At 54.6% G+C, this 14,759-nt stretch overlaps 1 protein-coding gene across 1 annotated transcript in view; it reads left to right on the top strand.

The window, feature by feature from the left end:
• The first annotated feature begins 10,650 nt into the window (after positions 1 to 10,650).
• Positions 10,651 to 14,759, top strand: part of SYNJ2 (synaptojanin 2) — a 98,083-nt gene continuing 93,974 nt past the window's right edge. Inside the window, exon 1 of the mRNA XM_080805791.1 lies at positions 10,651 to 10,811. Within this exon, the coding sequence (XP_080661917.1) occupies positions 10,685 to 10,811 (127 nt within the window). The 5' untranslated portion in view covers positions 10,651 to 10,684. The remainder of the gene's footprint in view (positions 10,812 to 14,759) is intronic.

Below are 14,759 nucleotides of genomic sequence, written 5' to 3'. Positions count from 1 at the left end.
GAGAAACAAGCAGAATACCTCTTTTAACAAGGAATCCTTTGGGAAACTCTAGAAATAAGGACCTAAGAGGGATAGGAGCTAAGTGACCTGAGGTCACAGTTCCCTTTTACTTTCTGTCTTGCTCACGGAGCTGTAACAGATCCTTTCTTAGTTCTCATTTTTGTTCCAGCTTACGTGGATTTGTGTTCAGTTTTGTGGTTAAAACAGTCACCAAGGTTGATCTGAGGAAGGCTGTCGTGTTTATTCCGTTGTGGTCTGCTTTGTCGTTCGTGCTCCCTGCAGGGACACGTCTGTGAGTACATGACAAGGTGACCACCTGCTTCTAGAGCGGTGCAGAAAATACCCATGATCCGTGCCTCCTCAGCAAAAGAGGACAAACACTCTGGCCTGCTGAATTCCTCAGCAGCACCGTGGAAAAACCAAGTTTTCTCAAAGAGAGAAAATATGAAATCAGAGGCAGTGTAGCCAACAGAAAAAAACACAGGGTGAGAAGTCCGGAGAGCTGGTGTCTAATAGCAAGTCCGCTCAAGGCTTCAGCGTCTTGTAGCAAATCAGAAATCATTCCTGTCCTTTCCACTTCATGATTGCCTTGGGAGGAAAGATATGACATATGGAAAAAATTAAAATAACATAACTGTTTCTAAGGCAGCACTAAGCCTTAAACCACGAAAACAGCAAGAGAGATGATCTTATGCTGTGGCTGTTCTAGACACAGGAGACACTGTTGGTCAGCCAACCACAAACCCGTTCTTTCCCATTCCTTTTGCTCTCTTGTCCATCTCAACCAAAGAGTTGGGAAAAGTCCCTCTTGTAGCTAATGCCAGGCATGTGACACAGTTCTGGCCAAGGAGACTTCAGTGGAAATTTGTTGGGGGCTTCTGGAGAAAGCCTTTTGCCTTTTTCTTACAAAAGAGACAGAGCTGCTTTAGATTCCTCTCTTCTTTCTACTTCGAGTATCAATGTGATGGCTGGAGCTGAAGCAGCCATTTCGTGATCATGAGGACAACAGGCCAACATGCTAATGATGTAGTAGGTTGGGTCTGAGGACCCAGAAGGGTCCCAGCAGGACCAGCAAAGACGGTCCTCAATTTTGTGCAGGATAGAAATGAAATGCAAGCCGAGAAACTGAAAGCAGAGTTCATTGAATAGCATAAGTGACAGGTAGAAAATAGCAGAGTGTCGGGGAGAAAGTGAGTCTTTTCGTTATTTGGGGCTAGGGGCTTATGTTGGAAAAGGGCTCTAGGATACATGTTACTTCAGAAATCTTTGATAGGGTCTGACCAAAGGTGAATGACTGAGTAATAGGTGTTATTTTATAAATAATGGAAGGTAGGAGGTGTTGATTCCAGTGTGGGCCGAAGTTTGTTCAAATCTAATGTTCTGGAACAGGTTTGGGATCTGGCTCTTCTTAGACGTGATGAGGTATTGGGTGCCTAGGACAAAAACGTTGGAATGGGAACATAGCTTCTTAAGTTTTCAGACGGAAATATAGGGGGTGCCTGGGTGGCTCAGTTGGTTAAGCGTCTGCCTTTGCGTCAGGTCGTGATCCCAGGATCCTGGGATCAAGCCCCACATCGGGCTCCCTGTTCAGCGGGAAATTTACCCAACAACTGAGCCACCCAGGTGCCCTAAAATCTTTAAAAATATACATCTAGGGGCGCCTGGGTGGCTCAGTGGGTTAAAGCCTCTGCCTTCGGCTCGGGTCATGATCCCAGGGTCCTGGGATGGAGCCCTGCGTCGGGCTCTCTGCTCAGCAGGGAGCCTGCTTCCCCTCTCTCTCTCTCTGCCTCTCTGCCTACTTGTGATCTCTCTCTCTGTCAAATAAATAAATAAAATCTTTAAAAATATATATGTATATACATCTAGAACATGAGAAATAGGGCCTCATGGGAAAACAGCAAAGATGGAGACTTCGTAACATGGAGTCCCTTCAGCTTCCCTACCTCACTAAGAATTATGGTACAAGAAAGAGCTGGGAGCTGCTACCTTCCCTCTAGATGACCTGGCTTGAGAGTCCTGGTTCATCTGAGACTTTTAGAGTTGAGTTTTCTGTAGCTTCCAAAGCCTTCCAAAGTACTCCTGATACACCTGCTATAATATGTTATTACTGAAAGGTTTTACTAATTTTGTTCAGAAAGGAATGACCACGTAATGATCCAAAATTTCACTGTACTTTTCAAAACGAACAGTATTATGAAGCAAATTTTAAGAGAAAATTTTTTAAGAATTTGGGGCACCTGGGTGGTTCAATCAGATAAGCGTCTGCCTTCAGCTTAGGTCGTGATCTCAGGGTCCTGGGGCTGACCCAGGGAAGCCTGCTTCTCCCTCTCCCTCTGCCTGCCATTCTGCCTGCTTGTGCTCTCTCCGTCTCTCTGTCAAATAAATAAATAAAATCTTAAGAGAAAAAAGAGAATTTATATTTTGGGGCACCTGGGTGGCTCAGTGGGTTAAGTGTCTGACACGTGGTTTCGGCTTAGGTCATGATGTCGGGGTCCCAAGATCGAGCCCCATGTTAGGCTCACTGCTCAGCAGGGAGTCTGCTTTTCCCTCTCCCTCTGCCTCTTCTCCTGTTCCCACTTGCTCTCTCAAACAAATAAATCTAAAAAATGAGAATTTCTATTTCAATAACTTCTAAACATACAGAAAAATAGCATGGTTGTAGATGCAATGCAAATTTTATTTATATAATTTATCTTTTTTAATTTTTTATTTTATTTTTAATTCCATTACAAATTTATATTCTGAAAGTTTTCAAACATGCAGAAAAATAACACGCATCCAGAAAGTGTTTCCTTTCTCACATACCCACAGGAGGGGTCATCACCCAGCCTCCTACCCTGCATTCTTCCAGAAATGGGGAACTTACTTCTACACAAGGCAGCCTTTTTTCTTTTTTGACCCCTCATTGCTAGAAAAGTCTTCTGAACATTGAATTAAAACGTGTCCCCCTGCTCTCTGGAGTGACGATGTGCAGACCTCATTATAAAACCCCTCGTGGCATTTCTCTGTCTCTGGATCTTGGAACCCGCTCAGGAAGGAGGTATTTCGGAGGAGGGTCAAGGATGCAGCGGAAAGGGGCTGAGGTGGGAGCACATTCCAGAGACCTGAGCCTCCTCCTGCGCCGGAATGTGGCCCTGCCCTCTTCCTCCCTCTGCCCCGCCCCCCAGCTATCTGCCTGGCTCTAGCATGGGGCATAGGAGGGGTGCCGGAGAGAGACCTTCAGGTCAGAACCACTTGAGCTGACAACCCCTGAGCCGCCCGAACCCAGTCCAGATAATCGGCCGCCCCGGGAGGTGCCCCCCGAGTGTGGAATCGAGCCGCCTCGCAGCACGCAGGCAGCCAGATGCGAGCTGTCCGTGGCATCTGGCCCCACACCCCGACCTGGGACTGGTGGGCTTTGCGTGGGTCTTCAGCTGTGACGCGGGATTCAGGCCCGACCGGCAGCTGCTATGCCTGTGTGCTGCTATGTCTTGGCCGCAGAAGTGAAGAAAGCTCCCCGGGGCCCCAGAGCCCGCAGGCACCCACGCCAGCAGGCTTCGTTTCAACCCACCCAAGCAGCAGGTGCTGTTGACCTTCACCAGACCGGGAGGGAAGGAAGCCGCCCGGGGCCTGCGGGCAGAGAGCGCAGGCGGCGTACAGACTCGTGGGAGAGCCTCTGAGTCACCCGCACCTGGATCTACGGAACTCAGCGCCAACCGGCGACCGGTGCCCTCCGGTGCTCTGAGACAGTCCCCTGGGAGGCCACGAGAAAAAGCAAAGCAAGTCCCTACCCTATTCCCTGAGCTCAGGTCGTAGGTGCAGCCCTGTGCATGCAGGTGTGTGTGGATAGTGAGATTCAGAGGCATTTACTCCTTTTTCACAAACATGATAATGAACTTCCGACCACCCTCCTATGAAGGCCGCCTACCGCCCAGCCCACTGCGTAAAGGCCAATGGAGCCAGGCCAGCTCTCCCAGGGAGACCTGAGAGCCCAGTGGGGTCTCATTTCTTTGTTCAACAAGGACCCCTGGAACACCAGGCACTGGGTGTCCAATGGCAGCCGTACAGATGCAGCCCTCGCTTTGCGGAGCAGCGGGCCGGGGGGTGGGGGGATGCTCGGAGTGATGGCTAGCACCTCCCTAGGGCCCCCTCCGGCCCAGCACTGTCCCAGACCCTTTCCATGCATCTTCCTTCTCATAAATCCATGCAAAAGCTGAGGCATGTGAAGCCGCAGGCAGGTAAGCAAATTGCTCAAGACTGCCCAGCGGGAAAAGGGTAGGTCCAGGCTTCCTACCCAGGCCATCAGGCTGCAGAGCTGCCTTTGACTCCTATGTGATTTTGTCTGTGAAGGCAGCTCAGGAAAGCCCAGACACATGAAGGACTCAGAGTGACTGCTAGCAAGGGGAAGGGCAGGGAGACGTGGCCGGGAGATGGTGGGGTCAGAGCTCTCCGAAGGGTCACACGTCGGCTGAGGAAGGAAAGCTGACCCAGGAAGGAACTTCCAGAGCCTCAGTGAGGATAAAACCACAAAGGACAGGAACGATGAAGGTGGAAAGACGAACGAATTGGTCACCATCCGAGGATGTTAGTGGAGCAATTCACGGTCATGAGTTGAGCGCTCAATCAAGGAAAAGCATCCGGCTCTGCCTGTTGTGTTGACACGCCCACTGGGTAACAGAGAGTTGATGCGAATTTCCCATTTCTGGAGGAATCTTGGCTACAAATGAAGAAGGAAGGAGAGAATAGAACCGAACTGTTGACAAGGGTCACAGCATGGAGGTTCGGGGGCGCTGCGTCACAAAGGAGAAACCAGATGTGTGCTTCTGGATGGGAAGCGCGCAGCCCAGCCACAAGTCAGAATCTGCTGGAGCTTCGGTATCTCGCACCCCCCGCCCCCAGGCTACAGATCACACAGAGGGCAAACAACCCCAGCGACCACCCTCAGCGGAGTCCCGTCTTCCCCTTGATTATGCTCCACGCCAGCCGGAGCCTCGCCGGAGGAGTGTGTCCGGCGTGTTCACCAGGCTTCCAGGAGTGGGGGGCCTGGAAGCCAGCCCAAGGGAGCAGTGAGTGTGACCGGAGCGGGTGATAGAGACCAGGAGGCATGAGGAGCAGCCCCAGGAGCCTGGAGGTTTCGCCAGGGAAGCTAAGGGGGTTCAGAGTCACCGCCGCCGAGTTTCCCGTGTGCTTTTCATCCTCTGAAGTCGACAACTAGATCTTCAGGCACACCGAGGGTGAAGCGGGAAGAGTCGAGATGTGAAGAAGAGCCACCGGTACCCCATCCGTGTTCGGCAAGTGCTCCCATCGGGCCGGCGGGGACCGGCTCCCCACAGGACCCCAAAGACCGGTCTTTGTCCTACCAGACCCATCGCAGCCTTTGCCGTCTGCTCCTTGAGATGCTTCCTTCCCTGGGACTCCAGGACCTTGTCCCTGCTGGGTGCCCTCCCACCTCGCGGGCATCCCCCAACCCAGGCCAGCACCCAGCCCCTGGCGAACTCATCCAGGGCCCAGGCTTCAAATGCCACCCGGATGCCCATAGCCCATAGCCTCTATCTTTCCATCTCCGCCCAGCCCCCGCCCTCGGACTACAGGCCCGTGTAGCCCACCGCCTGTGGGACACCTCCACCTGCGTTTGAACGAGGCACCCCAAACACGTGACCCAGCCACCTGCTCCTCCCTGCGCCGCCTCCATCTGACGCCAACGCCGTCCTTCCAACTGCTCTGGCCAAAAGCATAGGGTTGTCCAAACGCCTGTCTTTTCCCCATATTCTTATCTGCTCTAACAGCAAAACCCATTGGCGCACCCCTCAAAAGCCTACGCAGAACAGGACCATTTCTCTCCACCCACCTCCCACCCTCCCCGTGGCACTCTGGCCACAGCAGCCTCCCTCTCTGCTCCCTGCTCTCCCTCCCTCTGCCCTGCACTCAGGTTTTAGTATCCCAGACCTTGAGACAGTCTGATGAAAACCGCATCTGAGCTCGTCTCTGCTCTGCTCCCATCTCTCAGAGCAAAAGTCAGTGTTGCCGGGGCCCGCGTCTCCTCCAGCTCCCCCTGTCCAAGCACCCCCTCCTCAGGGATTTGCACTGGCTGTTCCCGGCACCAGAAATGCCCTTCCCTGAGACACCCACGGGGCTCATTCCCTCCATTGCTTCAGTTCCTAACTCAGACGTCACTTCTCAATGAGGCCCTCCCTGACCCCCGTTTAAAATTGTCCCCCCCCCAGCATTCTCCTGTCCCCCCGAGCGCTATCACCACCTACCATGTTAATGGATTTCGTTTGTGTGATGTCCCCTCTGCGGCAGGGACTTTTCTCTGTTTTGTGTCCTGCTGTTTCCCCAGCGTCTAGAACAATCCTGGGCACACAGCAGGTGCTCAGAAGATATCTGTTCCCTAAATTCATCAGCCGGGGTCAGAATCACTGCCATGGGTGACCACAGAAGTTGTGACTCCTCCGCTCTCCCGGGACGAGATGGAACTAAGGGGACTCATTTATTCACTGGGCAGGTTCTCGGGTTCCCACTAGGAATCAGCATTCCCGCTCGGCGAGCTTATAACGCGGTGGGAGGAGGGTGGCCGAGGAATAAGGAAATAAAGGATTTCTTCTATGGGAGAGGGATGCGAGCAAAGGAGAAAATTGGAGCGGGGAAGAAGACAGCAGATGGCACACTCGTCTGCTCCAGGCCGCTCGAACAAAGTTCCACAGACGGCGGGCTTCAACAGCAGAAGTTTATTTCTCACAGTTCCTGAGGCTGGAGGTCGGAGCTGGCAAGTCGGGGTCTCCGAAGGCCTCTTTCCTTGGTCTGTAGGCGACCAGCCGTCTTCTCCCCGGGGCTTCACACCGTCTTCCCTCTGCACCTGTCTGTATCCCGATCTCCACTTCTTACAGGGACACCGGTTGGATTAGGGTCCATCCACGTGGCCTCTTTTCAACCCAATCGCCTCTTTATAGGGCCTGACCCTAAACACAGTCACATGCTGAGTGTGAATTTGGAGAGACACAATTTAGCCCATAACCGGAGGTGAGGTGGGTGGAGGAAATTGAGGCAGAGACTGGCCGACGCTTTCAGGACGCCTCCAGGGGCCACCCCACTCTGGAGGCTCTGGGGGGTCGGCAAGGCCAACAGAGCAGTTCAACTTCATTCTCTCTTCCCTGGCGTGGGGCCTGAGAGCCCCCCCGCCCAGTCTACCTCCCACTCACAGCTCCCCATGAGCTCCGAGTCTGTGTCAGAGAGAGCCAAACCTCAGTCCATGGGGAAGCTAACAGTGGTCAGACCCTGGATATATTTTTAAGGCATTGCTGACAGAATTGAGACCTTCTCCTTTGGCAAAGAACCCAAGAGAAGACCAGCTGAGGTTGTCCCCAGTTTTAGGATCCCAAGATCTCCTCAAGCCCAGGGGACTTGGAACACACCTTCTAGAGACAACTGTGCCACAGCAAATGTTCTGGGCCTTTCTCGATTTCCTCAGTTCCCATGCCCAACCCCCTTTTTGGCTTATTGGGGGTTCAGCCGGGGCCAGGTCTTTGAAAGGATGATGTCTCTTACCCTCCTTCTCGACCCTGCCCTCCCACTGTCCAATCTCTCCCTTCGAAGGGCCCATCATTCCACCTGCCCTGGGGGCCTGACTGTCCTTCTCTTCTCTAGAGGGAAGGGATGCATCCTCTCCACACAGGGGCTCTAATTCCCCCTCCTCCTGTCTGCTGCCTACAAAGGCCTGGCCCATCTCAGAAAGCCTCTACTTTACCCTCGGGCTGCATCGTATCTGTGTTTCTCCAGCCGAGCTCCTAGAGCCTGCCCACTACCCTTCCTGTCTGCCTTTCTTCCTTAATTCTTTGCAAGCTGACTTTTTCCCAGCCCTCTGATAAAGCTAAGCACTCGAAGGGCATCAAACCAGGGATCTCTTCTGAGTCCTCATTCCTGAATTTTTTTTTTTTAAGTTTTTTAAGTAGGATCCACACCCCCGGGGCTTGAACAAATGACCCTGAGATCAAAAGTCAGATGCTTAACTGAATGAGCCACCCAGGCGCCCCTGAATCCCTCTTCATACAGACCCTTCTGAGGTTTACAACCACTGGCCGCTCCCTCCTTCCTTGGGCTCCTCTAATCTCTCCAGCCACTGCTCTGGGGCTTTCCTCCGTCCCTCCCAGGCTCAGAAGCCGGTCTCCACGCCCCTGCAGACAGCCCGCACCCCTCCACGGCTCCCGTCCTGCCTTCTCTCCCGGCTGACCTTGCTCATCTTAAGCTCAGCTCAACCCCAACCACACCCCCCAGCCCGCTCCCTGGTTCTCCTGTCTCTGTCGATGGTGCCGCTCTGTCCCATTCCCTAAACACGGGCTTCCTTTCTGACTCCTCGCTGTTGTCCTTTTCGCCTCTCATGCAATCAGGCCCCACAGACAGAGCCGTTCATTTCTTCCAAAGCTCTCCCCTCTTTCTCGCTCTACTTTGAGATTTCCCTGGACTCCAGACTCCCCAGGTCCTGCTTGCCTCCCCCCAGCACAGCCAGCATGAATTTCCTGCGGGGGGTGGAGGAAGACCCCTGGCTCTTTGTCTGCCACCCCTGTGGACGGACAGTTCACTCCAAACCTGAGGGGAGCCACCTAAAAACCCAGCGGGCTCCTGGCTCATTCAGCCACTTGTCAGAGATGAGGGGGGGCGGCCACTATAGTTCACTGAGTCTAAGATGCACACGGTACCATTGCTGCAGTCTGGGCACAGCCAACAATTTACACAGGTGAGCAGGCAGCATTGCTCCTTTCTTAGCGGTTCCTAAAACCGTGGTTCGTCTTACCCCTGATCATGTCTTAGATTCTGTAAGCTGTAAAGCTCAGGTGCCGGTCTTCACCATGGGAAAGTTTCTACAATACGTACAGCATGGCGCTAGGCAGAGTTTCGAATGATGTGATGCTAGAGAAGGCACAAAAGAGTACAAGAGTTAAAATTTTTAAAAGCCTGGTCCTCCCTGAGATCTTACCCCTAATTTGTGAAACAGAGCTAAGAGAAAAGAAATATAAAAACATGTCTCAAGCAACCCATGACCACATGAGAGCTGAAATGTACATCTGTGAATCTGAGTACCTACATATAAATGCTATTTCCTGGGACCTCATCATTCCAGGAGGGCTTCCTGGAGGAAGCGAGTTTCAAATTTAAAAGGAAAGGAAAGTGGGCCGGAGGGTACTTTGTATCACTTCATGGGTACACTGTTCTCAGGAAGGTAATATCTCCATTTCACAGAGGAAGAAACTATGTGGACAGCTTCTGAGCATCCTACCTGGGACAGCCACACTTCATAACTGAATTTGTGAGCAAAAGGACAGAAGCCCAAGGAATGATATGAATCTCTGGCAGTTGTTTACATTTACTTTATTCCCCAGTTCATCACCTGGGTGGTTGTCCGCAGCGGATTGAATATCTGGTCATTCCCAGTCATTCACGAATGTCTGCAAGGGCACCACAGTGTCCCGCTGGGCACTGGGAACTGCTCCTTCCTGAACATGCTCGGGAGACAGAGCCTGACCCATAGCCTTCTCAAGGTGAGCAGGTTGGGGTGAGAAGAGCCTGGTTGGTTTGGGAGCCTGATGGAGGTCTCGGGGCTGTGCATGCACACCTGTGGCAGGAGAAGGAAACAAAACCTTCAAACCCACCCAAGGCGCCATTCTGGGTAAGCCTTCCCCCAACTCCCCTCTCCAGGGGAGGAAGCAGGGATATGTGCTGGGGGCCATATCTTGTGAGTACAATCAGGCTAACCGCAGTGTCTGCCCTGAAGTCAAGGACTATACCCCAGAGTGGGGAGAGGGGCTGCAAGCTGGATGGGAGAAGGCAGCTGCCTCCACCAGCACCTGACAGCCGCCCTGACCCCTGATTCAGCACCCATCAGGTAAGCGGGTGGGACAGGTACTGCCTCCATCTGACCGGTGAGGCAAGAGAGTCAAGGTCACATAAGGGGCCCGCCTAGAAGTCATAGTTCTCCCCGGGGCATCAGGCCTTGGATCCCCCCAGGTTGCCCCTGGTGTGGAAGTGGACCACAATATCCTCCCTTATCGAAAGCTAATAAAAGGAAACATTTCTCGATCACTTTCCGCTCGCCAGGCGCTCACTAAGCGCCTTTGGGGAGTTAACTCGATCCCCAGTGCCTCCTTAAACCCGCTTCACCCGCAGGGCAACTGAGGCACAGAGCGTTGAAGCGACCGGCCCAGGGTCGTGCACCGCCCGGTCGGGGACTCGGGGGAGGCAGGCGGCGGACTCCCGCCTCGCGGTCCCGCGGGCCCGGCCCGGGCTACCCATATAAGGCCGCGCCGCCCTGCAGCGTTTCCAGGCTCCATAGGGCACCCCGCGCCCGCGGCCTCCTGCGCGCCCAGGAATGTGTGGAATCTTCCTCCCCGGCTGCCGCCCGCCGCAGGGAGGGCTTCGCCTCCGGCGCGGAGCCCGCAATCGGCCCCCGAGCCAAGCCCCGGGCCCACCCGGCCGCCCGCAGCAGCTGCCTGGCCGCTGGGGGGAGCGCGGCGCCTTCCGGAGAGGGACGCGGGGGCGGGCGGCGGGGCGCCCTCACCTGCCCCGGGCGGGGCGGGGAAGGCCGGGGAGGAGGCGGGGGAGGAGCTTGCGCGGGGCCGGCAGTCCCGGCCCAAAGTGAAACTCCGGGCACTTGCGGGAGCGCGGGGAGCGGGGACCGGCTGCGCGCCCTCGGGCCGGACGCGCCCCGGCGCCCATGGCGCTGAGCAAAGGGCTGCGGCTGCTCGGGCGGCTGGACGCCTCGGGGGAGTGCAGCGTCCTGCTGGAGGCGCGCGGCCGCGGGGACTGCCTGCTCTTCGAGGCCGGCACGGTGACCACGCTCGGTGAGTACGACCCCGCCGCGGACCCGCGGGCTGGGGCTGCGCTCCCCTGGTCTCCCGTCCCGGGGGAGCGGCGCCCGAGGCGAGGGCGCCTGCCGCGCCCAGAGAAAGGGGCACCTCCCGTCCCCGAGGTGACCAGCCCCGGCGGGGTGGGGGGCGCGCCGAGACAGCTGGGGCGTGGGGGGGCGCGCGCGGGCTGCGGGAAGCCTGTTTGAATGAGGTGACCCCGGGGACGCTGGAGTGGCCCTCGGGCTGGGCCCAGGGCGCGGCGGTCCCCAGCTCCTCCTGGGGGGCTGCCCTCGCCGCGCCCGCCGGTGGTTGCGTTCTTGGAGAGCCGGTGTGGCCCTTAACGCCCTGCGCTCCGCCGGGACACGTTCGAGGTTCACCGCGATCCCAGGGGATTGACTTAAGAACCGCGGGACCCTGTGCCTGGTGCTCGTTTTCCTTTGCACCTGTTGATGAAACCAGTGATCGCCTGATTGCCCGTTGGTTTGTGCTGGCTAGCTTCTGTTCCGGAGGGATTGGGGGACACAAGCACGGGAGCATAGACCCCGGAGAAACCTCTGATCGTACCTCTGTTTGCCTCACTAGATATTTGGGCGAGAAGTATCAGTTCTGCAAAGTGCGGAACTTGTAAGCAAACATACTAGCCGGTGACCCTGCCTTTATGCTGGATGTATTTGAAGTTAGACGACACCAAACCAGTACATTTCATGTCGGTGCTTCAGGAAGTGTGGAGACTGGCCTTGTGCCAAGGACTTTAGTGATGATCTCATTTAACTTTCACAATTCCGCCAAAGAGGTACTATTATCCCCATGTTATAGATGAGTAGACTCGGGCCTGAAGAGACTATGAGACTTGCTTGCCCCAAGGTGACACACCTCTACCTGAGTCCTGTGCTGCTGTTTTCAAAGATTTATTTATTTAAGGGGGGAGGGGCAGAAGGGGAGAGAGAGAATCTCAAGTGGACTGCCAGCCCCTGGTGGGACTTGTTCTCACACCCCGGAATCATGACCTGAGCTGAAACCAAGAACCAGGGGCTTAACCCGCTGAGTATGCTGTGTTTCATACAATGCATGGCTTCCTTGGTGTCACCAACCAGTCACCCTATCCCCAGTTTTGTGGCTAACTTCATGGGGAAGGCCAAAGTGAGCAAAAGCAGGTGAGACTGTTAGAATTTTGAACTTGAACACTGGAGAGTAGGCTTCCCCGGGGTGTCCTGCTGTATCATCTTACCTTGTTGCTCCTAAACGAACCTAAAGGAGGAAGATCACTGTCCTTTAGGTTCTGGATGACCAGTGCCCTCACTCCCACCACACTTTACAAATGCCTCCAGTCTTTTTGCTCCTGGCATTTGTATACATGGATTCTTCAGTTAGGATATACATCCTGGAAGAATCCTCTCTTCTACTGCAGTTTCCCTATAATCATTTCATTAGCATATAGTTATCGGGCTTGTTTTCAGTGGCCTGGTTACCGAAACAATGTCTCCAGTATTGTCAGTACCGTAGCGTGCCTCCGATCCTTGATTAAATTATTATCAGATTACTCCGGTTTGTGCTCTGTCCTGAAAAAATCCAAGTTTGGTCATTCGCTAAGGTCTTGAAAGAAAACCACAGAAATTTCCATTCCATTTTAGATGTCTACTTCATACCACATTTATCAGAGCCGAGAGATTCATTTCATGGTACAGAAATACTCCTTCATCAAAGAGATTAAAATGTCCATCACTTGGATTACGGAGACGCGAAGCAAGGTTCGTGCGCATTTAAGAGCTCCTTTGAAGCCACTTGGAGAAAAAGACTTTATTTTTTCAGAAGAGGAGACTTTAAAATGATGGATGAAAAGAATAAAATGCATATTTTCCATTTGGAAATTCAGTTCGGGCTGTGATGCGTGTATTTCTGTGGGGTTTCCAGAGCCCCGGATTCTAGTACAGAGGGTAGCATGGAAGGCGTTGGCTGGCCTTCAACTCATGTGCGGCCCGCATTTGTCACTTAACCTAGCGTTCATTTTTCGGTAGAACTTGGGCTCGGATACTTAATTCTTCAAGTCTGCTTTTCTTCAGTGAAGTGAAACTATTTTTAAAAAGCAGCTGTCCCGCCCTTGGTGGCGTTGCTATCCCGGTGGGGGCGGGGCGGGGATTATCCAAGCCTCCTGTTACTAGAAAGTTGTTGTTTGAGGCTTTTCAAGTATCCGAAACGCGCCGCCTTTGGACAGAATGGTTCTGAATTTGAAATCCCGGTCTGTGCTTCGGAGGGCTGGCTCCTTGGCTTGCCTTTCCTTGACAAGGAAAAGCGGACTTTCATTTTTTTCCCCCAGAAGATTCCAGTGTCTGCTCTTGCCAGGGGCCGGATATCTGTGGAAGCCAGTGTGGCTGGCGTGGGGATCCTGACCGCTCACCCTTTCCATGAGGTTCGAGCTGGGGGGGTGGGGGGGTGGGGGGGAGCTTCCTCTCCCTTGAGCTGCGGTCCCCCCTGATGGGTCTCCCCTGGAGGAGCGAGAGGCCAGGGTCACTTACGTGGACGGTTTATGACCATGTGGGTGGGGTGGTTCCCCCCCAGCCCGGGAATGTTCCTCCCGCTCCATCCTGCTCTGAGGCTGATTTACGCTGCTGCTTTTAGGGGGAGCAGCGGGAGAGCCAGCATGAGCCGCTGCAGGACAGCTCTTCAAGGGACACGTTAGCCCATAAGGATCCACACTTGAAAGGGCCTCTCTCGGCTGGTCTGGTCGGCTGGTCGGGGGCTCGCAAACAATGGCTTTGCATTTGCAGGCGGTGCTCAGAGGCAGTCCGGGGCTTGAGCTGGGCTGTGAGTTTAGGAGAAGCTGGTGATGCTTGGCTGGGCTGTGGCTGGGCGCGGTCCTTCTGTTCGTTCTGCGGTGACTCTGGGGACCGTCTCCACGCCAGGCCATGGAGCCTGCCAGCGGGAGGGCTGCTGAGGGAATACTTCTAAGTTCCTGCTTCTGAAAGAATGAGGTTGAGGGTCTATCTTCAGAGTAGTTCAGTGAGAACAGGGATTCGGAAGCAGAAAAGCCAAACACGGTGGCACCAATTACAAAAGGTTTTGTTACGTTTTCTCGATGACCTGATTCCAAGGCAGGAGGCTTCCCAAGCACAGGTGTAAAGAAAGCCATGGCAGAGCATAGCTGGAGAACAGCTCCCCGTGGCCGGCAACCCACAGTTAGCACAGATGTTCTTTTATTTGCACATCTGGAGGAAAAGTACCTGCTGGCTTTCCTTGCGTCTCTTTTAGGCTTGGTGCGGACCCGGGGAAGGGAACTGTGCCTGTTGTCCACGGGTTTCATTTTCAGAACGAGCACGGATCCTCCGAGTCCAGCCTTCTCCAAACAGCCCCCAGGGCGGGCGGCCCGCCAGCGCGCGCGCGTTTGCACAGGTGTTTGCGAGCGAGGGCAGCCCGGCCTCTTTCCCCCAACCACGTCTGCTGTTGAACAGGGAGCCGGGGCCATGGGGGGCGGGGGGGGGGTTGGGTGGGAAGGAGGCCTGGAAGACTTAATTAACTTAATTAGTGAGTGTCCCTAAATTACGCTGAGCTTCTGGGGGGGGGAAAGTTTCTGTGTAAACACCGGGCCTGGGCTTTCCCAGCCGATGTTTACATAAAGGCCACAATATCCTGCTTTGTTTGATTTGCTGAAACGGCCACGGAGCCCAGCAAGGCTTCTAGCTGTGGCCTTGCTCACTTTCCCCGGCTTTGCGGCCCAGAATCAGTTGGTCGGGGCCATCAGGAGTGACTGCTTCAGGGCACCTGAGAATCTGTGAGCGGCCGGGTTATCCGCTCTCCTGGGTGGAGACTGCACGGACACGTGGCGCCCGGCAGGGGCTCCGGGCTGCTGACTTGGGACACCTGGGCAGCCCCCACATGTCGGCCTCCACGGCTCATGCACGGGTCCCTCTTCCTACTTGGGGGTAAGCTCGGCAGGGGAGTCACGAA

Source organism: Martes martes (genome assembly GCF_963455335.1).
Source record: "Martes martes genome assembly, chromosome: 6".
Classification (NCBI taxonomy): domain Eukaryota; kingdom Metazoa; phylum Chordata; class Mammalia; order Carnivora; family Mustelidae; genus Martes; species Martes martes.
The sequence above is the reverse complement of the archived record's forward strand: the minus strand, read 5'-3'. Positions and strand labels throughout refer to the sequence as shown.